We start from the raw sequence: 15,792 nt of genomic DNA, 5'->3' as shown, positions 1-15,792 counted from the left end.
CTGTAATTTTTGTGATTGTTTAATCAAAATGCACTTCAAACTAGCAATGGGAATTGGTCTACATATCAGACTAAATGCAAGCTGAAAAATCAGATAAATAATTTTCATACAAGTCTTTTAGTGTGATAGGGAACTAAGGCTGGCATACTTTTAACTATAAATTTTGCATCTGCAAGTACGGTATCTAAGACATGGTTATTTGCTAGAGATTATGATGCATGGCCAACATGCATTGACTGGGGAGCTAAATAATGAGTCCACAAGGCACTTCAAGTCCCCATAAATCACATTACTCATTAGGAAGCAGGTTGCTATCATTAGTTTTTCTACTCAGCATAATGCAAACAAGTATGCATGCTGCATTAGTCACTCAAAATGAAGCTCTCATTAGGAGAGATTTCAGGGCTGAATTTTGAGACGATATATTTTGTTTCGGGGCAGGTTTGTAGAGGAAACTAATTCTCATCAGGTAATTACTAGGTAATTTTATTTATTGATATTTGAGTTTAAATCTTCCTTGCTTATAATAAAGAATTAAAAATATGACAGGTCAGTTAAAGCATAATCGCTGTGTGTGTGTGTGTGTGTGTGTGTGTGTAAACTGTATGTAAACATTGAGAATGCAAGTTTAGTGGTTAATGTGCTTAACATCGGGCCATTGTGCACTTACCCTGGGCCTTGTGGAGAATGTGCACATAATCCATCAGTGGCGTAGCGTGGGTTGTCAGCACCCGGGGCAAGGCAAGTAATTTGTGCTCCCTAACCCGTGGATTTACGCCCCCTAACCCTAACCCCCAGATGTTGCACCCAGTGCGGCCGGCCCCCCCTGCACCGCCCACGCTATGCCACTGTAATCCATCCATGAAGAGGGAATTGAGTACATAATATACATAATCCCCAACAGGCCTTGGGAAATATTGACTGGATTTTGTACATTCTCCAGCCATTCTGCATAATCCCCACATGCTTTGGGGAATAGGCATATCTTAACTCCATTCTGTACATTTTCCAGGCATTATACACATCCCTTGGTCAGTATACTTGGTCTCTAAGAATCATGCCTTTTTTCTAAGCAAATAAATCATAAATAAATAAATAAATAAATAAAATTTTAAATAAATATATATTTAAGATTCTTGTTTCTTTCAGTGATATTTTTAGGTCAAAAAAGATTCTGCCTAGCTTTGGCAAAATGCTAGAGAACATCTTCTTACCTCTGTTTGAGGCAACTATCAACCCATTGGAACATAAAGAGCTGCACCTCTTCCTTAAATATGTACGTATATGGATGACCCTTCTTCAGGGCTGCATGTATCAAGTCATTTTATGATCACACTGCATGCCTTCATTTTGTATTGGGTGTAGAATTAATTGTTCCAAAACCCATAACTTTTTGTTTTGTTCTCTCTCCCTGTTTCTAAAAGCAAGTTTCTCATCCTTAAAACTGCAATGTTTTGGAAATACTTGGTGGGATGAAAACTGAAAGAGCCACAGAGACAGGGGTCTGAGCAAGGCTCCTGGTGAACAGGGCATCCATGTTCTGCATACTGCTTTGGCCTGCCCCGGGGATAGCAAAACCAAAATAAATTATGCAAAATGAGCATAAGTTGCATAATTTGTACAGGTTGCCAAATTCAGTATCTTTCTTGGTGCAGAATTTCAGCTACTTTGGCACAAAGTTCTGGTTTTTCTTTTGTGTATGTCATTAAGGACACCTGCCCCTTCTCTGCTTTGCTCCAAAATCTCTCACCACTAAGTGCAAGAGCCACAACAGCCTCTACAAGAGCCACAGGCTCATATCAGTAGGATTTGAGTGTGTTACTACTGTGTTTAGCCATTTCCCCACAACTATGTGCCAGTCAGATGTTGGAATTCAGTTCAGTCTCCCATCCGCTTATTAGGTGCCTGCAGTTGTCAAAGCTGCCACCGCCTGCTGATTGAGACTGTGTGCACATTTCCTAATAATACTGTGGTACCTTGGTTTGCAACCGTTTTGGATTACAACTGCTTTGGATTTCAACCCTTTTTTGGGGGGAGGCCCCATTGGCAAAAGCTCACCTTGGGTTACAACCTGTTTTGGTTTACAACCGGACCTCCGAAACGGATTATGATTGTAAACCAAGGTACCACTGTACATTAACAGCAACCTCTTATGCTGTTCGGGCACAGCTCCCTCTGCTGGCGAAAACTTTAAAATGTTTCAAGTTTTATGAGTCTACCATCTTTGGTGTGAACACTGACACATGAGTGTCACAGAGCTGTGGCTGTCAAAGAGGTGTTTGCTGCTAGAACATGCAGCTCTGCCTTGATTGGCTGGCCTGAATGTTCAGGGCCTCTCCTAGTGTGGCATGGAAAGTGATGCTCTTATCCATGCGAAAGCTACATCAGAAGCTGGAGACCTTACGGAAGGAGATTACAAGTGTGGCTTTTCCCTACTTCACTGCTGCCCCAGTTTCCAGGAGGGCTAATACTGGTGTCAGGAGGAGGTGCTACCGCATGGGCTTCTATGTGCCATGTTAGGTACTGCTGATATTACATGCATGGTACAGGAATGCTACAGGCCTCTTCCATGAAAGTGATGTGAGAAGAAGCCGCCCAGGATACCACCAGAAAAACAGTCCTTGTGGCAGGTGAACTTAGGCAGTTTGTGAGGTCTGGCTGAGGTGGAGTTGCGGCAGGTGTCAACACCTGTATATTATTATTCATATGTTTGTTTGTTGCATTTCTATCGCACCTTTACTCCCATGGAGCTCAAACCAGTTTACCAGTTTACATAGTTCTCTCGCTCCTCATTAATCCCCACAACTACCTTATGAGGGAGATAGATTCAGGTAGGTAGCCATGTTGGTCTGACGCAGTTGATATATATATATATATATATATATATATATATATATATATATATATATGCTTTCGTAGATTTTCACGGGTACAGGAATGCAGGTTTTGGTGTCCTCGGGTGTCTTCCCGTGTAAAAGTTGGGGTGTCTAGGCGACGTTTCGACGAGGTCTCACTCGTCATCTTCAGGCTGGTGCTTTCGGCTTCTTGTTACTGGAACAGAGCAGGATCTCAGTGTTTGAGTTCCTATAAATACTGTTGAGGGGGTGTGGTGTATAGCCTCCAATGTTCTGGGCAGAGAGGAAGTTCCCAGGCTAGTGTGCCTTTTCTTCTTTTGTTCCTTAATTACTTGAGGGATATCTTGAGTGATTTCTTGAGTGATATCCTGAGTACCACTTAGGTGGGTCATTAGGTGTGGATTAGTTGCTAAAGTCTTTGTGTCTTGACAGCTCGCCCCTATACACAGCTCGCCCCTATACACGAAGCCAAGCCAGAGCACAACTAAGTGCAGTACAGCCATCTTCTCAGAAAAACTCTTCACAAAGTTCAAGAGGTCAAGACACAAAGACTTTAGCAACTAATCCACACCTAATGACCCACCTAAGTGGTACTCAGGATATCACTCAAGAAATCACTCAAGATATCCCTCAAGTAATTAAGGAACAAAAGAAGAAAAGGCACACTAGCCTGGGAACTTCCTCTCTGCCCAGAACATTGGAGGCTATACACCACACCCCCTCAACAGTATTTATAGGAACTCAAACACTGGGATCCTGCTCTGTTCCAGTAACAAGAAGCCGAAAGCACCAGCCTGAAGATGACGAGTGAGACCTCGTCGAAACGTCGCCTAGACACCCCAACTTTTACACGGGAAGACACCCGAGGACACCAAAACCTGCATATATATATATATATATATATATATATATATATATATATATATGCTTTCGTAGATTTTCACGGGTACAGGAATGCAGGTTTTGGTGTCCTCGGGTGTCTTCCCGTGTAAAAGTTGGGGTGTCTAGGCGACGTTTCGACGAGGTCTCACTCGTCATCTTCAGGCTGGTGCTTTCGGCTTCTTGTTACTGGAACAGAGCAGGATCTCAGTGTTTGAGTTCCTATAAATACTGTTGAGGGGGTGTGGTGTATAGCCTCCAATGTTCTGGGCAGAGAGGAAGTTCCCAGGCTAGTGTGCCTTTTCTTCTTTTGTTCCTTAATTACTTGAGGGATATCTTGAGTGATTTCTTGAGTGATATCCTGAGTACCACTTAGGTGGGTCATTAGGTGTGGATTAGTTGCTAAAGTCTTTGTGTCTTGACCTCTTGAACTTTGTGAAGAGTTTTTCTGAGAAGATGGCTGTACTGCACTTAGTTGTGCTCTGGCTTGGCTTCGTGTATAGGGGCGAGCTGTGGTTGTGTGGCCTGTGTCAGCCAGATCAGTGTAGGGATTGCAGGGGGGTGCAGCATCCGGAGGTGCCACCATGGTTTGGCTACTGGATGGTGTCTGTAATTTATCTGTGGAGAGGGTCTGGGTTTGGGTCTGGTGTGGTTGATTGGTGATGGCGTTCTGTGTGCCTCTGGATCTGGTGTCAGTTTTTGTGGGGAGGGCTAATTTCCAGATGTCTGGCAAGCGGGATGTGTCGTCACGCTTGTTCATGTTGTGAGGGTGTTTCTCTATCTCGATGGCTTCCATGATTATTCTCTTGTGGTGATGTTCCATGTTAAAGAGCAATTTGGAATCTGCAAAATTAATTTCGTGTCCTGTTTCTTTCATGTGTTGGAAAAGAGAGGAAGTTTTTTCTTCTTTTTTGACGGCATTCTTGTGTTCTGCGATACGTGCATTTATTCGTCTGTTTGTTTGTCCAATGTACGTGGCTGGGCAGACTTTGCAGGGTATTTCATAGACCCCTTGGTTTTCCAACTGGATTTTATCCTTGGGGTTTCTGAGGATATTGGCTATTTTTTGGTTGGTGCAAAAGGCTGTTTTGATATTGTGTTTATGGAGGATTTTGCTAATTTTATCTGTAGTGCCCTTGATATAAGGAAGGAGGGCCATGCCATTGTTTTCTTCTGTGTCTTGGTTTTTGGGGGGTGTTTCTTTTTGGATTAGCTTCGTAACCCTGTTTTGCTGGTATCCATTGGCAATTAACACATTTGAGAGATTCTGTAACTCAGTTGTCAAGTGGTCTTTGTCAGCCAGGCGTTTGGTTCTGGAGATGAGAGTCTTGGCTACGGAGTTTATTTGTGCAGGGTGGTGGTGTGATTGTGCATGTAAGTAGCGGTTGGTGTGTGTTTTTTTCCGGTAGATAGTGTGTCCTAGGGAGCCATCAGGTTTTTTGTAGAAGCTAATCCAAAAAGAAACACCCCCCAAAAACCAAGACACAGAAGAAAACAATGGCATGGCCCTCCTTCCTTATATCAAGGGCACTACAGATAAAATTAGCAAAATCCTCCATAAACACAATATCAAAACAGCCTTTTGCACCAACCAAAAAATAGCCAATATCCTCAGAAACCCCAAGGATAAAATCCAGTTGGAAAACCAAGGGGTCTATGAAATACCCTGCAAAGTCTGCCCAGCCACGTACATTGGACAAACAAACAGACGAATAAATGCACGTATCGCAGAACACAAGAATGCCGTCAAAAAAGAAGAAAAAACTTCCTCTCTTTTCCAACACATGAAAGAAACAGGACACGAAATTAATTTTGCAGATTCCAAATTGCTCTTTAACATGGAACATTACCACAAGAGAATAATCATGGAAGCCATCGAGATAGAGAAACACCCTCACAACATGAACAAGCGTGACGACACATCCCGCTTGCCAGACATCTGGAAATTAGCCCTCCCCACAAAAACTGACACCAGATCCAGAGGCACACAGAACGCCATCACCAATCAACCACACCAGACCCAAACCCAGACCCTCTCCACAGATAAATTACAGACACCATCCAGTAGCCAAACCATGGTGGCACCTCCGGATGCTGCACCCCCCTGCAATCCCTACACTGATCTGGCTGACACAGGCCACACAACCACAGCTCGCCCCTATACACGAAGCCAAGCCAGAGCACAACTAAGTGCAGTACAGCCATCTTCTCAGAAAAACTCTTCACAAAGTTCAAGAGGTCAAGACACAAAGACTTTAGCAACTAATCCACACCTAATGACCCACCTAAGTGGTACTCAGGATATCACTCAAGAAATCACTCAAGATATCCCTCAAGTAATTAAGGAACAAAAGAAGAAAAGGCACACTAGCCTGGGAACTTCCTCTCTGCCCAGAACATTGGAGGCTATACACCACACCCCCTCAACAGTATTTATAGGAACTCAAACACTGAGATCCTGCTCTGTTCCAGTAACAAGAAGCCGAAAGCACCAGCCTGAAGATGACGAGTGAGACCTCGTCGAAACGTCGCCTAGACACCCCAACTTTTACACGGGAAGACACCCGAGGACACCAAAACCTGCATATATATATATATATATATATATATATTGTCCAGTGGCACCTTAGAGACCAACTAAGTTTGTTCTTGGTATAAGCTTTCGTGTGCATGCACACTTCTTCAGATACTTCTGTTTCAGTGTATCTGAAGAAGTGTGCATGCGCGCGAAAGCTTATACCAAGAACAAACTTAGTTGGTCTCTAAGGTGCTACTGGACATTTTTCTTGTGAGGGAGGTTAGGCTGAGAGGTAGTGACTGGCCCAAGGTCACCCAGCAAACTTCATAGCCAAGTGAGGAATCGAACCCTGGTCTCTCCCAAGTACTAGTCCAGCACTCTAACCACTGCATTGCCACTGGCTCCACATGTAAAATTCCACTCTCCCTCCTTTCAGTAGGCAAGCCTTCCCCAACCTGGTCTCTCCAGATGCTTCAAACTGCAATTCCCATAATCCCTGACCACTAGCCAGCCTGGCTGCGGCTGATGAGAGTCCATCATCTGGAGAGCCACGTGTTCCACACCTCTTCTGTAGAGTCTGCAATGCTTTAGCGGTGCAGTGGGTTTAAGGAAGACTGCAGTAGGACTTTCTCATCACATACCCAAAGTGTTTTCTTGCTCAGCAGCCGTCAGTCTTGTGACGTGGGAGTTTGGGAAACGTTTCAGCATAATGACACCCTGGGCATGAAGAACATTCTATTAAAATAAATAGTACCCCGGTGCGGTGGGGACTCTATTTTTAGTAGCCATTTTCATTGACAGCAACATTTCTTTTGTAAACATGCACATTCTGCTCTGTAGAAATATTAACGACACTACTTAAGCTAGTCCAATGCCAGTTTTATATGGCTGGAAGCTGAACTGTTTCTATGTAAGCCATTACAATTTGGGCTTTGGGTTCAGCTGTGATTCAGACTATTCTGGTTCCCAGTTTAAACCAATAAATTCCCCACCCTATCACAAAACAGTAAAATGATTATGTTTCTTGTCTGTAGTTTAACTATTGAGGGTACACACTTCAGTAGGTAGTGTTTGATTGTGTGGAATGTCTTCTGCCTTTGCTATCTGGAAGGAAAAGGAAAAATTGTGGAATTTCTGGCCTAAGATACAAGCATCAACACCTGAGTGCCCACTCCCTGTAGTAGTGACTTGCCATGCAGACAACTAGCCAAGCCCTGACTTTATATATATATATATGTTCATGCTGAAGTTGATTCACACACACATCTGTTTTTGTTGGATTCCTAGGTGACAGGGTTTGATAGTGTGGATGATGAATCCAAGCATAGTGACCACATGTTCTCTGACAAGAGCCCCAACCCTGATAACTGGACTAGTGAAAAAAATCCTCCATATAGCTATTACTTGTACTACATGTACATAAACATCATGGTTCTGAACAACCTTAGAAAGTAAGTAGTAGTGTTTTATATCTTCTTATCTCTGCATCTTTAGTAGAAAGATATAACATGGAATTTGAAGCATAGCTTATATCAGACTAACATTGTCAACTTAAATGTAAGTGTTTTTATGATCTCCTTTCTAGAGCTGCCCCCCGCCCCCCCCGCAAACGCCCATTCCTGATTCTGCGGCTTTTTTAAGACCACCAATTCAGTCCAAAAGGAGGAAATGATTGTGCAAAACAGCACTTACAGAAATATCCTTCAGGTTAGGGTTGCACATGTGTAGCCCTGCGCGGCAGCTTCTGTAACAGGGCTGATCATCTGTGGGCCAGTAGAAAAGATTGAATCCAGCTCTTCTGTCCCTGCTCCTGTCATCTAGGCAGACAATCAGTACTATTGAAGAAACTAACCAGGACTGCACATTCACAGCTCTGGCCCAGGTGTCAGACTTTGCAGTCTGAGGAAGTATGAAAAGAGCATATTTTTGTACGTGTAGCATCTCTTGTTGGCTAGGGATGAAAAGTGTTTTTTTAAGAGACCGGTAGACAATCTCATAGACCAGGAGCAGCTAACTTGAGGCCTGTAGGCTTGTCCATATCTGGCCCACCCGATAGGTTTTTTGCAGCCCCCAAGACCTGTCCGTACTTGTACTCCTTTTCTTTTATATAAAAAAAGTAAAATAGAGTGCTTGTTTTTTAAAAGTATTGACTTCTGCTTTGTGCCCCCAATGCAATACTGTGATTTCAAAAGGCTTTTCCTGCCCCCACTGTGTGCCTAATACACCCACACACACCCCAAAAAACCCACATTACTAACCAATCTTGTGGGTCCATCAGCCTGGAAAAGGTTAACCTCCTCTGTTGTAGATCCATCAACTACCTAACGTACACACACACACACTTTTTCAAACTTATGGTTTCTGGATCAAGCACTCTTTGTAAGGTTTTGTTGCACTTCAGGCAGCATCTGGAGAGCACCTGAACCAGCTTTCAGTAGATTATAGAAGTAATCAGTACTTCTTCATTAGATGTGTGCCAAAAAACATCACTGACACCTATAAAGTAGTGTCCATAGCATCATTAGTGATCCTCTTTGTCTTGCCAGGATTAGTTTTGTATATTGGCACAGTGAGATATGTGTAGCATGTTCCCTGTTTTTGCATGTGCTTCCATCCACCCTTTAAAAAAGAATAATGCAAAGCAACCTGTATTTCCAAGAAAAGAAATGCCCCACCATTTCAGTAACATTTTATATTTTAAATTAATTTAGTCTTGAACATTTTTTGCTTGAGAACATTTTCTTTTAAAAAAACCCACAAACAACTATAGGAGTGAAATTGACTACACTGGAACTTGCTTGCTGTCCAGTCTTGTGATTTAACTACTCCTTTGGGTTGGTTTGTTTTTGGTAGGGGATTAAAGGAAACTGCTGCAATAAATAAATATGATGAAATCGGTGAACTCACAGACATGCATCTTCCCTGCCTTTTGTTTGTTTTCAAGCTGATGCCATTATTATTATTATTATTATTATTATTATTATTATTATTATTCCGCCCATCTGAGTGGGTTGCCTCAGCCACTTTGGGTGGCTTCCAACAAAATATTAAAAACATAAGAAACCTTGAACATTAAAAATCTCCCTTCAGATGTGTTCTAAAAGTCAGATAGTTGTTTATTTCCCTGACATCTGATGGGAGGGCGTTCCACAGGGAGGGCGCCACTACCGAGAAGGCCCTCTGGAACTTAAATTTTTTGTGGTGACGGAACCAGCAGAAGGCCATCGGAGCTGGATCTCAGTGTCCAGGCAGAATAAGCTTCTTCAGGTATACAGGGCCTGAGGCCACTTAGGGCTTTAAAGGTTAGCACCAACACTTTAAGTTGAGCTTGGAAACATGCTGGGAGCCATTGTATATCATTTAGGACTGGTGTTATATGGTCCCAGCGGCTGCTCCCAATCACCAGTCTGGCAGCCGCATTCTGGATTAGTTGTAATGCTAAGGGAAAAGTTGCCTCTGTTATTCCACAGAAACTACAATCGGCCCACAGTTTAGTTACCCTGTGGCCTGAAATGAGTCCTTTGGGCTGCAATCGTAAACACACTTAATGGGGAGGAAGCCTTATTGGGCACAGTAAAGCAGGGCTGGCCCAATACTTTTTGCTGCCTGAAGCAGAGAAGCAAATGGCACTTCCCCATCCCTAGTCAAGATGTATCATGGCCAAGACCAGCCAAATTATTTTTGTCACTTGAGGTGGAAAACCCCACAAGCACCTCTTACCCTTCCATGACAGTAATAGTTAGCTGCCAAAATAATATTAATTAGCCCTTAGTTTTGTCTTAATGGTGGGACTGGCCTTAATGGTGGGATTGTTTATCACCTTAGGCCTCACTTCATTCATTGTCTCAGGTGCAGTTTGCTTGCTAATGTAACAGATGTTGTGAGCTTGTATAATACAAGTTATTTTATAATTACTTGGGAATTAGTTACAAAGTGTGAGTGCATGATGACAATTTTTAAAACTTTGGTTTATTTTAAAATTTCTGTAGGGAAAGAGGCATGAGCACCTTCCTGTTTCGGCCTCATTGTGGAGAAGCTGGATCAATCACTCACCTGGTCTCAGCATTTCTTACTGCAGACAACATTTCCCATGGATTACTGCTGAAGAAGGTACAGCCCTTTACCATCTAGTATAAAATATAACCATATAGGGTTAGAATGTTAGAATGTCAGCAAATATGAAAGATGTCATCTATAAATTTTTAAAACAATTGCCCACTGGGTGGCAGACTTGAGACAATACAATTCTAATATCCACAGTTTAGAAGCCTTCATCAGAGCTTTCCAAACTGTGTCATGACATGGTAGTGTGTCGCGCGAACACTCCCTGAACTCCTCCAGGTGCTGGAAAGGGGTTAGTTTAACCTCTTGTTTTTCTAGCAGAACTGAATTACTGCATCGCGAAATGAAGCATGTCTAAAAAGTGTGTCACCAACATGAAAAGTTTGGAAACCTCTGCCTTAGATGTTGTTCGAAAAACAAAACTGTGTGCCCTTCTATGAGAGCAGTTAGATACGCCATTGTTCTTCTATTGTTGGGGGATATCTAGATGCCTTTTCCCAAAGGAAGAGCTTCTATAAGGTTATCCCCAGCATTCATGCAGCAGTTCTGTTTCTCATTCTCCATTTTTGGTCCTCTTTCTGAATCCACCTATGCTTTATTATGTCTGTTCTCGCTGCCTTCTTGGAGCTCAGGTCATTTCTCAAAATACAGACTCTGTAACAAGGAAAGTGTAGTTTTGGTTACATATACAAAATCACACTTTGGTCACTGAACGTGGGGCTGTCATTTGGTCAAAGATTTGAGGTTTTGCATTGCAGAATCCTGGCTTTTAAGGTTGTTCTAAATTCACAGTTCAATTGTTACAAACAGAATGCATTTATATTTAACACTTCAGTTCATGGTAAATCATTGGTTTAATATCCCAAGTATTTTATTTTATTTTATTTTAAATTGCTAATAAACTTTAAACAGATAATTGTAAAGTACACAAAATAATAGTACAAAAACAGCTGTCACAATACTAGGAAGAAAAGGAAGGGTTAAAATGTTCCCAAGTTTAATGATTGAAGTCAAGCGTTTTCCATTTCCTCTGACTGAATATCTCCTTTCCTGTTATCTTTCTGTACCAATGAATAATGACTCTTTCTGTTATTTTTGTCCAGAGTCCAGTTCTCCAGTATCTTTTTTATCTTGCACAAATCCCCATTGCCATGTCCCCTCTTAGCAACAACAGCCTATTCCTGGAGTATTCAAAAAACCCACTCCGAGAATTTCTACACAAGGGACTCCATGTTTCTCTGTCTACAGATGACCCAATGCAGTTCCACTATACAAAAGTAAGTAATTTTGGAAGTTCACTGCATTTCAAAATGAATTAATTTAACCCCCCCCCATCAACCCAATAAGTAGCCCAGTCAAATGTATGTTTACGTGGAAGAATGTCCTTCTGCATTCCATGAGCATAGGGTTACAGGCATGATACTTAGGGTAGAATCATGACCATTAATGAACCTAAGCTAGTCATGTTTACTAACTTCAGTGGGTCTACTCTTGAGTTGGACTGGCATTTAATATCATTCATAGTCCAACAGTCGGTTCCAGAGGAATCCTATGTTAGCTGTGTGTGTGTGTGTGTGTGTGAGAGAGAGAGAGAGAGAAATACTGTCATTTCCTGAGGCCTGTTGGATTGCTGAAGCCAGGAGGACAGTTTTTCTTACCTTCCCCTCCTCTCAGTAGGAGGGAATTAACTATGTCAGTCCCAGGACTTTGAGGATTCTTTTTGATGGGGTGCCAAGGGAACAAGGGAGCTTAGAATTCTGCAGGTCCTCAACCACTCATTTCTAATGACTCCTCACCTGGCTCTTGGCTGGCTTTCTCTTTGCTTCCTTACTTTGTGTTTAAATCCTAAATCTTGAATACATAAACATATATATTGTCTGTCTCCAGGCATACCTTCCTAAGAACTACAACTCAGTTGGCAATGATGTCTGCAGTTCTCAGCAATTAGCTCACCACTTGAGATGGTCCAATAACCATTAGACAGTTGTCTTAACAGAACTTATTTACAAGTATACGAGTGTATTTACATAGCTAGTAAATAATTATGTTTTGTGTTTGAAGGAAGCACTGATGGAGGAATATGCCATAGCAGCTCAAGTGTGGAAACTGAGCACTTGTGACTTGTGTGAATTAGCAAGGAACAGTGTACTACAAAGTGGTTTGTCGCATAAGGTAAGTTCTGTGCACTGCAGGAAGTTCTGTTTTGTATGTGCTGCTGTTTGTGTTACATGTCAAGCTAGAATCTGAGTGCAGCTGGAAGCCTGATCGGAATGGGGACTGCAGTCACGTTGTATTAAACATGTGGATGCATATTTATCATCTGATGATAGTCTGAAAGTTGAAAGGGAAGCCAGTGGCTGAATATCCTGTTTGGGTTTTTTTGACAGAGGGAAAAATCGAGTGATTGACTGCCCAGGGTTAGAGAGTGAATGGAGGCCAAGTTATATCACAAAATGGTTACTACATGGTGGCCTTATGAAATGGCTCCCATGGAATTGTCTTAAATCCATTTTGTGTAGGAACGCATTACAAGGACCAGAGAAATTATTCTCTTACCTCCATAAATCCCCCCTGTGCAGTGATATGGAATCATCCCAGATCCATGTGTTTAGGCACTATGCAACATGTACAAGGAAGCTGCTACTGGAAGCTATTCAAAGCAGCCTCCAGATGTCAGCCATTTTGGGTCAACAATCCCTCAAAATATGGCATTACAACTGAAGACTGTAATACTGCCATCTACCGTCTTCTCCTCGCCCTCAGCTGCTGTTTCTTTTTTTGGCAGTTTTTTCCTCTGCCAGAATAAATGCTGCTGCTGAGATGACTCCCTCCATGGTATGGGTGGTTAACATGTTGCCCTCCAGATGTTGCTGGACTTAAACTTCATCAGGTCAGCCAGCATGGCCAACACTTAGGTGTGATTAGAGTTGTAATCTAACATCATCTGGGAGCAACCATTGCTCTCTGGTCCCCCTCCCTCCCCTCCTCCCTCCCCCTCCTTCTTGCTTTTCCTGGGTAGGAGAGACATCTCTTGTCCACTCCAAGCCCTAATGGGTTTTTTTTTTTAAAAAAAGCATTACCTTTAAAATTCAAAGCAACTTTAAGTTGATTATCATCTTTAAACGTTGTTTCATCCTTAGGAAAAACAGAAATGCATAGGGATAAACTATTCCAGTGAAGGGCCTGAAGGAAATGACATTCGAAAGACTAATGTTGCACAGATTCGGATGGCTTACAGATACGAGAACCTATGCAATGAGCTGAGTTTCCTAGCTGATGCAATGAAGACAGAAGAGATTACTGCACTGTCAAAATAGCCACAGTATTGTGCAAAGGACAGAAGCCTATGAACATAACAGGACTTGAGCAACTGCAGGGGGGAGAGCTGCCTGATGATCAAGAGTCTTACGTTGCGTCAGACTTGGCTGCCAAGTCCAGTTTCTGTAAGCATAGTTAGGGCTGCTGTACATATTCAGATGCAGGGTCTGAATCTTCTTTATGCTGCAATTAACGTTTAAAAGTGCACTCCAAATCTAGGCATAATATTTATAGTGTTTGCATCTGGGATACGTGAGTGTCTGCTTTGAAACAAGCAACATGCTACAGCTTCTGGTAGCACACATGCACCTCTTTTGCCATGCTTAGCTAGCAGTAGGCAAGGATCTATGGCACTTTAATCTCTAGTTTGTGTACACTCTTTGATCTGTATTGCAATGAATGTAGGGAAGAAAAAATATGACCAAAGAGCTGCATGTTTTTCCTGGTTGCACATGATAGGAAAACCTATTCACCACTTTTGTCTACATTTTGTCTGTCTATACCCCATAAAAAACCCACAATAAATCGTAGGTGTGGCCATTGCTCTTGTAGTTTCATTAAATCTTTTAAATTGTCCTTTGGTGACTAGCAACACCAGTCATAAATGTTTATGCTGATTTACCATTATGTTTTCTTATGGTGCACTGGCATAGGGTCTGAAACTTATAGAGCAGTCCTATGTATGTCTACTCAGAAGTCCTCTCTCCCTTGGCTGTCCAGCACTGTTCAAATCTGTCAGTCCCTGAAACGTACCTCCACGTAAATTGCGGGCTTACTGTATTAAGAAATTAAAAGAGTATGTGCAGAAAAGTCAGCATTTAAAACTCCCCTTAAGGCTGCTATACACATGGTCACATGGTGTGTACCAGCCGTGCTAACTAGGAAATTATATAAGATTTCTTAGTTTTGATTAAAGGTTTATAGTTGTTTTACATTCTAGTGAAACAGAATAGCTGCTATGGTAATAAAACAGTGTCACAGCACTTTGTTGCACTGGGGAAGTTATTTACATACCCCTGTCATAAGGCTTGGGTGGAAATGTATGTGATTACTTTAAACAAAGAACTACTAAATATTTTAAAGTATTAGGTTTTGTTCTCCAACGTAAAACACTATCTTGAGCATCTTCTCACAAATCCATGGAGTAGGTTAAGTATAGGGAGAGGTTGTTTTCCCCCTCTCACCTGTTATCTTTATCTTTAGACTGACATGCCTACTGTGTGCACTAGGTAACGTAAGCAGAAATCCTAAACATGAGTCCTACTGAGCTTAAGCATTTATTCTTGAGTAAGCAGGCCTAAGAATTTGTGGAAAGCTCACACTTTTGAATTATTTTTATGGTTATGGAATGTCCTACCCTTGAACAAGCATTTTGAACAACCAAGGACAAGCATTTTCTTGACAGATCTTCATTATAGCTAGTATACAGTATTAAGCAATGTTTATGAATTGTTTCCCAGCTGGAACCTCTGTATTCTAGAAGGCTAAGATAAACAGGGTCTTTCCAGAAGAGTCAAAATGAAGATTATATTCACTTGTAATCAATAAAAATGGTGGTGAAAGAATGTGACAAATACTACCCTAATTTAACTTTATCCCTGAGGACCTACAGTAACACTTTAGAACTAAAGGAAGCAATCTATCACATCCATAGCCACTTTTGCTGACTTTTTATTTACTACAGCACCTATGTTCCAGTGTAAAGCCCTGCATTCAGGGACCTGATGCCTATGAAGACAACTAATTTATGGAAATAAACACAACAGTTTTCTCTATAAGAAACGGTTCTCTTCTGAGGTTTGGTGGCAGGATTTTCAAGTATTGCACAAAGCTGAAGGAGACTGAAGTGTTTATTGCACAATATTCACAACAATATAATACACTGGAAAGTTTAATAGCTATTAACACTCTTTATCAAACCCTTAAGAAATATTCACATTAATGCAAAACAGGGAAGTAATGCATTTTTTTCTTGCGCTACACATAATTCAACTTTTGCTGAAAATTCACTGTTTAAAAAAGTCATAGTTCTAAAACTATTCAACATTATTAAATTGACAAATCAAGTTTTCTTCCAATATTGAATTATATTACAGTTTTAAACATAAATGGTGTTTTTGGTGGTAACACATACTGGGTGAAATCCAATGTACAGCAAGG

At 41.6% G+C, this 15,792-nt stretch overlaps 2 protein-coding genes across 5 annotated transcripts in view; both read left to right on the top strand.

Annotated features, from left to right (window-relative positions):
- AMPD3 (adenosine monophosphate deaminase 3) overlaps positions 1-14,175 on the top strand; it is a 36,389-nt gene extending 22,214 nt beyond the window's left edge. For all 4 annotated transcript variants that reach the window (XM_081918300.1, XM_081918301.1, XM_081918302.1 and 1 more), the window contains exons 10-15: positions 1,150-1,276; positions 7,540-7,703; positions 10,242-10,362; positions 11,418-11,591; positions 12,376-12,486; positions 13,455-14,175. In XM_081918300.1, the coding sequence (XP_081774426.1) occupies positions 1,150-1,276; positions 7,540-7,703; positions 10,242-10,362; positions 11,418-11,591; positions 12,376-12,486; positions 13,455-13,631 (874 nt within the window). In that variant the 3' untranslated portion in view covers positions 13,632-14,175. The remainder of the gene's footprint in view (positions 1-1,149; positions 1,277-7,539; positions 7,704-10,241; positions 10,363-11,417; positions 11,592-12,375; positions 12,487-13,454) is intronic.
- Positions 1-15,792, top strand: part of CTR9 (CTR9 homolog, Paf1/RNA polymerase II complex component) — a 339,089-nt gene that overhangs the window by 176,346 nt on the left and 146,951 nt on the right. The gene's annotated exons all lie outside the window — the stretch shown is intronic.

Source organism: Podarcis melisellensis (genome assembly GCF_964234715.1).
Source record: "Podarcis melisellensis genome assembly, chromosome: 1".
Classification (NCBI taxonomy): domain Eukaryota; kingdom Metazoa; phylum Chordata; class Lepidosauria; order Squamata; family Lacertidae; genus Podarcis; species Podarcis melisellensis.
This window is presented reverse-complemented; position numbering and strand designations above follow the sequence as displayed.